Genomic DNA, 8,333 nt, shown 5'->3' on the forward strand with positions numbered 1-8,333 from the left:
GGTGACCCCAAAGGGAAAGGTTGGATGTCTCAGCAGGGATGGGAGGCACGTGGGCCAAGCAGGACAGCGTGGGCACTTTGTCCCTGGGCTGGAGGGGCAGGGGATGGGGAGGCTGACACACAGCGAGAGATGGAGAGGAGGAGAAAGAACTTTGGGAAACCTTCCTCTTCTTGCCTGGGCGGCTCACCCGGGGGTGGGAGCTGAAGTCAAAAATAATTTCAGGCTGTGTGAAAGCGGCAGGGGAATTACGGCCTGGGCTGCACCTTGTGTTTGCCTCCTTCATGCATCCCGTGGAGGAGCCACGACCAGCATGCCGGGATGGAAAGGATTGGCAAGGGTCTGTCCCCAGCAGGTCTGGCCAGCCCAGCGGGGTCATGCCAGGGCTGGAACAGGGATTGTCCTTGGTTCCTGCCGAGGCCAGGCTGCGGGAGGACCTGCAGGAGCACCTTTTGTTTCCAGGTGGGTGCCTGTAAGTGTCAAGGTACTCGGGCAGCGCCGGGAGGTGTATGTGAAGTGGAACAGGACGTCAAAGCAGTTTCGTCTCTGTGGGTGGTTCTGGGAAAGTCCCTTTAGTAAAAGCAAGTCAAAGGCTTTAATAGAGGGACCAGCACCGAGCTCCTTCTCAGAGATGACTGTGAGGGCTCGGTGCACCGTGAGTCGTGATTTGAGTTGTGTTGCCATGACGTAACAGGGGGCTGGTTTCCATCACAGCCGTGTTTTGGAGGCAGGGGCCCGTCCCCATGCCAGGGGTGCCGCTGGACCCCCGTTGAGCTGTGTGCCTGAGGGTTGGTGTTGTGCCCCTCCCGGGTGGGCACCATGGGGAGCAGTGTCTGCCCTGGTGGGGAGCATCCCTCTGCCCCACAGCAGCAGCCTTGGGGAGGAAGGGCTGGGCTGAAACCACAGATCCCCCAGATGAAGTGATTGGTTTGTTTGGGTGAATATGAGAGTGCCAGGAGAGAGGGCTGCCTCCCCGGGGGGCTCCTCCTCCATCTCAAAATAGCTCAAGGTGTTCAACACAGGCATGGCTGCCTTTGAAGTAAAGGGGAGATATCAAAACCTTTAGGTTTTTCCTGCATTCAACCACCCCCAGGTAAATCTCAGCCCCTAACACAGGGGCCCCAGGGGATGGGCAGGTGGCACAGGACAGGTGGTCCCATCCTGGTCACCTGTTGGCTCCCCGTACCATGCTGTGGCATGAGGATGCCAGGCACTGCATGCTGCCAGCTTTCTGCACTAGGAGATTTGCTGCTCTGGAGACCTCTCTGTGGGGGGGTGCACGAAGGGGTCTTCTACAGTGAACCTATAGAAGTGGGGTCCCTGTGCTCTGAGAAAGGAGTGAGAGCGGGGGCAGGGACATCTGCTGCTCCCTCTCTTTCTCCCCATGCACCAGACCGGAGCCAGAGATGTCCATCAGTCCCCATCTGTGAGCATTAGAAATGCTGATGGGAGAACACCTCCTACACTGTCCTGCTTGTAGGGCGCTGCCCAAGCCCAAACGGGACCCCATGTCCCCATGGCAGGGCTCTTGAATAGTGGGTGACTCAGGTCCTATCCACGGGTTAGGGCTTTGTTAGGTCTCTGTAAGGATCCTGAAGACCTTGGCTTGGATCCTCTGCTTCCAGGAAACCTCCTTTTCTTCTTTCTAGTTCTATTCCACATCGCAGCATCAAGGCGTAATTAAGGGTGGAAGGACCTCAAAGCAGGAAAGAACCTCAAAGCTGAAGATGGGCTCTGCCCCAGGACCTTGTCACCTCCTTACGCGCTCACAGGAGGGGCAGTGCACGTTGTGAAGGTGCTGGAGGGCTCTCGGTTTAAAATGACTCGCTGGCTTTTACCTTCCAGCAGCAAAGATCAGATGCTCCCTGCCAACCTGTGGTTACTGGGACTTATCTATATAATCTGCCCCTCTTTTGGGATCTGGAGGATGAGCCTGGTGTGCTGGTGCCTCTTAAGACCTCAGAGCCGCTGTCACCTACTGCCAGCAGCCACTGTGCTCCTCCTGCGAGGCCACAGGTGGCGTCACTTACATCCTCAGCAATCCTGCTGCCCCAGGCGGCTTTTGGGGTGCCACGGGGACATACTTCATTTGACACCAATGTGAAGTATTTTAAGGCTGATTCTTAGATCCTTCTGCCCCACCCCCGCTCTTTTTTTTTTTTTTTAAGCAGAGCTCTGTCCTACTGTGGGCTTTAATATCCCACAGTCTTTGCGTTAAACCCTCCCTGCTTCTGGAAGCCTGAGTGATGCTCCGGACACTTAACATGAGTAGCTGCCATCTTTCCATGGTGGCTTCATCCTCAGCAGCCACCTGGTACATTTTCCCCAAGGCCAGGCATTTTGGGGAGTTTTTTGCCTTCTCCGTGCACAAGAGGGTCCTCTGAAAGCTTCACTCTAGATAAGATTATTTTATTTCAAAGTCAAGCTGAGCTTGCTTCATCAAGCTCCAGATCTTTCCCTAACTCAATGCCAGTTATCACTTGGCATCTTATCTAACCTGCTCCCCACCCTGCATCGCTCTCCATGGGATGTCCTGGAGACCCACGCACCCGGAGAGGGGTGAGCTGGGGGGCAGAGGGCTGCAGGCAGCCCCAGGCCCGCTGTTTATACCTTCCCTGGGTGCTCTCAGCTCAGAGCACACCTCACCTCTTTCGGTTTTACGTGTGGTGCCATCCTCCCTGACTTTCCACTCTGCGGTTTCATGTCAGGCCTTTTTCTGCTCGAGTTGGCTGAAAGTTGTTAAAAACAGCCCATGCTTGGTGGCAGCTATCAAGAGAGATAAGGCTACCTGGGGCTTTATCAGCTGCTGAGTTCTGTGTTTTTGGTGGGTTTCACTTCTGTTATTCCTACGCTAGGCACAATCTCTGCTGCTACCATGGTAGTTATGGGGACGGGCAGCCTGGCAGGGCGTTTCATTTCCAACCTCTCTGCCTATGGACAGAACAGCATCATGAGAGCACGGCTTCAGCAAGGCCAGGGCTTCACGTGTGGGGCTTGGGGAAGCCCGCCTTGTCCTTGCTTTGGGGGACATTTCACCTGGCCAGGACCCGGTGCAACGTCAGCAGAGCCTGTTGGCACAGGGATCGGCATGGGGCGGTGCTGCTCACGTGGGAGCAAAGGTTCCCCTCTCCAAGCACAAAAACACTGTGCAAAGAGGAAAAGTTAGGGGAAAAGACAGTTGCACACATACATCGGCACTCGGAAGCTGCAAACTTGGTCACTGCCTCTTCCCCAGCCCCAGGTGGGACCATGAGGACTTGGCAGGACATTTTTGCAGAGAAGATTGCAGATGTGCACTTGAAAGAACCATGGATGCTTCAGGAAGATGATACCCTGCAGGTGCATGTCCTCGAGCCTGGGTGGAAGGAATTTGTGCAGCGCCGTGCTCTTGGGAGGTAGGGGCTGCCAGCTCAGTCCCTGTCGGAGTGGGACCAGGGATGGTGGGCTGCCATGTGGACCTTCCCTTTCTCAAAGTTTGCTTGTAGGAAACAGCTTTTGACACAAAAGGGGCAGTCTGGAGGTGGGTGAGGCTGGGAGGGGCTTTCCCATTTTGTTCCAAGCTTGGCAGGTTATTGCCAAACTGGAAAAAAATCACAATAATTGGAGGGGAGGGGAGTGCGGCAGCTCCACAGGGCCAAAGGGCAGCTGGCATTTGGCCAGTTTTTTTTCCATGTTGGTGTCCAGATACGAAGAGCAGGGGTAGTTCTACCACACTAGAGCCAAATCTTCTGGGTTTGCACCCAGGGGCTGAGGAGAAGGAGAGCCGCTGTCTGCTGGGACACGGGGCAATGCCTGAGCAGTCCCTGCATCTGCATCAGGCTGCGGGGTGCAGGAGCAGAGAGAGGCTGTGGCCCTGCACAGCTGATGAGAGTCCCCATCCAACCATTTCCACCCCAGGCAGGACCCTGGGCATCGACCAGACACCCCCTGCCTGGGTGGTAGCAAGCGGAGACTTTGGCTGCCAGCCCCCCACAACAGATTGTGCAACACAAAGAGATACAGGCTGCACACCTTTTGACTCCTCAAGACATCTCCTCACCTGCCCTGCAGCCTCCACCCACACCTTCCTTCTATTTTTCTTCTTTTTTTTTTTTGACTCCCCCATCCCTGGGTTTGACGTCAGCTTTCCGCTGAGCTGTGATGAGCTAGCACGGGTGAGGGGCTGAAGCCCCAGATAGACTTGGTATTTGTTGCTTCCCACCCCAAGGACCCCTGATCCGGGCAGTGGGGCTGGGATGGGCTAGGAAAGGGGACCAGGATGGTCCTGGCAGGCATCCTGGCTCCTAAAATCTTTAATGCTGGGGCCAGCCCTGAGCTCACATCTGTATTGAACTCCCCAGACTGGCATCATGCCGTTACGGGGAGGACAGTTCGATGAAAAGCTCGCATGAGTGAAGTTAAGCCATCAGCCTGGCTGCCCTGGTCCCTACTGATGGCACGGGAAGCTGCCGGCTTAGCATGGGGTGACTGAGATGAGCTGGTCTCCTCTGTGCCCTGGCAGGTTTCGGTGCTCCCAGTGCTTTCAGGAGTGGTCTTCAGCCAAAGTGCACATCCTGTTCCACATGTGCCGGGGCCTGGGCCAGGGCACGGTACGGATGCGAACCTTTCGCCAGGCGTGCAGGCGGTGCCCCGACCCCCGGCTGGAGGAGGCCGAATTCAACCAGGAGACCGTGGAGAGGCTCCTGCACAACCTGGTGCTGAAGATCCTCCAGTATTTCTACCACCTGCCAGTCCAGCCCTCTGACCTCCTGGAAGTCGTGGTGGATGCGCTGGTGGCGGGGCCACACAACAGCACTCGCTGCGAGGGCTGCCAGCTCGGCATTTGCAGCAAGTCGAGGCCGGCCCCAGCGTCGGATGCCTGGAAGCCCTTGATGGCCAAGGCCCATCACACCCCGAAACACCAGGGCAGGAGGCCCCATGCAACCCCAACCGACCACCCCTCGCCCTCCAATTGCAACTTCCCCTGGAAACGCTGCTGCTGCATCGGCATCCTTTTGCTCTGTGTTTTGGCAGTGCTCCTCTTCATCCTGCTTTATTTCACCAAGAAGTAGTGGGAGCTATGGCTCGCAAAGAGGAACAGGAGGGATGGCCTGGAGGGCTGATGGAGTGCTTCTAAAGTTGGGCGCCCAAGGTCAGCCCTCCCTTGTGGTGTGGCGAGGCTTCCCCGGATCCGAGGGGACAGGGACACACTGGGGTGCTTCAGCTGGGCAACTCGTCCCACAGCCTCGGGGAGCCTGGGGGGTCTGATGGTTTCTTATGGGACATATTCAGCGTGAGGAAGACCCTCAGCTGCCCCATGTGACAGCTGGAGTGTACTTGCGAGAATAAAACAAGCCGTTTCTCCTCAGCCCAAGGGTGCATTTGTGCTTTTTAATTTTTCCAAAGCCTTTTCTAGGTATGTGTGAGCAGCTCGGTGGGAAGCTGGGGGCTGCCTTTATCCACCAGCTGGGCTCAGCTTCCAGGGAGACACATCCCGATGCTCTCCTGCCTTTGGCCTTGGTGGAACTGGGCACCCAAAGCAACTGAGGGGCACCTAGAGCTGGAGGTTTGCAGCAAAGTCACGGGGATCCAGTGCCTGTGGAGGCTGGCACTGCCTCCTATGAGCTGTGTACAGCAGCATCTGCCCTTGCCCTGTGCACCCGTGGAAGTCCTTTGTGCCACCCACGAAGCACAGGGTTTGCTTCGTCCCCTAGAAACATCTGGGTGCTGAGCTTTCGCAAGGGGACTCTTTATCAGGGAGTGTAGTGATAGGATGAAGGGTAATGGTTTTAAACTGAAAAATTTAGATTAGATACTAGGAAGAAATTCTTTACTGTGAGGGAGGTGATACACAGGTTGCCCAGAGAAGCTGTGGCTGCCCCATTCCTGGAAGTGTTCAAGGCCAGGCTGGATGGGGCTTTGAGCAACCTGGCCTAGTGGGAGGTGTCCCTGCCCATGGCAGGGGGTTGGAACTAGGTGATCTTTAAGGTCCCTTCCAAAGCCCCACCGTGGCTTTGAAAAACACCCTGGCAAACACAAACCCCTCCCACCTGGCTGGGCACCTTGCCGGGGGGGCAAAGGGTGCCCAAAGTTGGCAAACGTAAGAAGGCTGCGGCAGCAAGTCCCAAGTCTCTGCCCTGTTAGGTCAATCACAGGGGAATTGCACTTACTGGGCTACAGGGTCTGGGCAAAGGGGAGGATGCTGATTCCCACCTCCTGCTATGTCGCCCTGCAGGGCTCAGGGACCAGTGGGTATCATAAAGTTGGGAGTAAAACTGCTGTTCCCCTGCAGCCTGACACCCCTCAGCCTCCTACCTTCCCTGCAGGGGAGCTGCTAGGCTTCTGCAGGACTTACCCATGAAGACACCATGTCCTGTGCGCATGACTCGGGCGCACAAAACCAAGGTGAAAAAAAATCAAGGTGAGCGTGCAGTTGCCAGCCCACCACTGACCCCTGGATGGGTTTAGAAGCAACTCATGAGACATCACCCCTGTTGTGCCTGTGCCTTCCTCATCGTATTTTTCATTTTTATTACATACCACATCTCACAGAGAGGCTGGCCAGGGGCTCCTGGCCTGTGAATGACTTTTATTAACTCCATCAACTTCCCAGCTTGCACCGATTTGGTGGCACCAGGCACCTGACAGTGCTGGGATGCCGGCTGCTGGGGTGGGGGTTTCTAACACCCACCACCCCCCGAACTGAGTTGCATCACTCTCTCTTTGCTGTGTTCTCTGGGCTTCATACACTGCCTGGGTGGTCGAGGAGCAGAAACCAAACAGTGGGGGAGCTGCTGCTGCTCACCGCGAGTAGGAAGAGCTGAAGTGAACAACACCCAGACTACTCTGAGTACTGAAATCATTTCTTGGTCTGTCTGGCAAACGAGGGCCAGACCCGCAGAGCCACCGAGGCAGCTGCATCCGTCCCCTCTTGACTCTGCAAATGCTTTGATGCTGAAGATGGAGATGGTAGAATGGATTTAACGACTGAATTAATGGAAGAAAGATGGGCTGAAGGAAACGCAATAACCAAACCCAGTGTCACTGGTGCAGCTTGCACAGCATTGGGCCCTGGCTGCGCAGTTTCTCAAGTGCTCTCCTCCTGGCTGGGTCCTGCTTGCATGGCTCACTGTGGGTTTGCTTTTTTCCCTGCTGTAAGGTTCTCCCCTATTTTCATATATAACATGCAGGCTATTGGTTAAAAAAATGAAAGTGAGAAGAAAACCCTCTGTGATCCAGGGGCCATGCAGATTTTGCTTCTTAAGCTCTCTGTCCTGCTTGTCCCAGCAACTCTCCCCCTTCCCCAGCCTCTTCCCTCCTCCACAGCCTCTGCAAACCCTGGCCGTGGAGCCAGCAGATGGAGCTGCAAGATCTCCGGCACTGCACTGGGAAGCTGGGACCAGTGACACGCCAGCATTCCCCAGATGAGGGATGCCCATCCCTGTGCCCAGCTGTTTCCCTGTAGCGTGGTCCTCCCAAACCATAACCTACATGGTCCTGGTCTGTGGATGAACTGGCCTCTTGCTGTGATGTTCTACTCTCGGAGCACTGGAGATGCACACAATGCAAAGCGCAGGGCCTCAAAGCCCTCCTGGTCCCCAGCTCCACCTGAGGGACAGTGGTGCCACGGCAGCAGGGCTGGGGACCGTGTGGTGCCACCAGTGGGGACCTCCCCGGGTAGAAGAGCCAGCATGACCTGTCCCCCTTGGAACGAATATCAGTGATGTCCCGAGAGTTTTTGGCAGGGGGACCATGGCTGAGGGAGTTCTTGGGACCCAAAGGGTCTTGTGTCTGAATGTACCTGTCCTTCTGGAGGAGGTCTCTCCTTGCTTGGGGCGGCGGGGGCTGAGTGGCTCTGCTGGGGAGGAGGAGGCTGATCCTGCAGCCGGGACCAACACCCTTCCCTCCTGCGCAGCTCTCCCCGTGCTGGGAGCAGCCCACCCTCTCGCCACCGGCGTTATGTCATGAAGCAGAGACGCGGCCAAGTTTCTTGCTGCCTTTGCCCGTAGTCCTCTTCTTTCCATGCTGAGGTTTTCCCAGCCCCAGTCATCATGTCTGGCTGCCTGCAGCCTCCTCAACCACCCAGCTGCTGAGGGGGAACTCCCTTGCCTCCTCCTGGGAAGCCAACTCTGGTGGAGACTGCATCCCTGCAGGGGTCCTTGTTTTCTTGCTTGGGTCTGTTATGCTCTTTTACAAGGGCAGAGCCATCCCTCACCCCCCCTGCAATGCCCTCTGCACACACCCCGTGCTCCCCCACCCACAGCCTTGCGTGCTTTTTCCCTGGTCTCCTCCCCTCTGCTGCCTGCCTGCCTGTCTCCTCACACTGTGCATGCATGTCCCCTCCATCGTGCAGCCCC

General features: G+C 56.4%; 1 protein-coding gene across 1 annotated transcript; it reads left to right on the forward strand.

Moving 5' to 3' along the window:
• Nucleotides 1-3,153: 3,153 nt before the first annotated feature.
• Nucleotides 3,154-5,297, forward strand: LOC134517830 (receptor-transporting protein 3-like). Its single transcript, XM_063339777.1, has 2 exons — nucleotides 3,154-3,392; nucleotides 4,499-5,297. The coding sequence occupies exons 1-2, from the start codon at nucleotides 3,247-3,249 to the stop codon at nucleotides 5,046-5,048; spliced, it is 696 nt and encodes a 231-aa protein (XP_063195847.1). The 5' UTR covers nucleotides 3,154-3,246; the 3' UTR covers nucleotides 5,049-5,297.
• Nucleotides 5,298-8,333: the final 3,036 nt, after the last annotated feature.

This window comes from Chroicocephalus ridibundus, chromosome 6 (genome assembly GCF_963924245.1).
Source record: "Chroicocephalus ridibundus chromosome 6, bChrRid1.1, whole genome shotgun sequence".
Taxonomy (NCBI): Eukaryota; Metazoa; Chordata; class Aves; order Charadriiformes; family Laridae; genus Chroicocephalus; species Chroicocephalus ridibundus.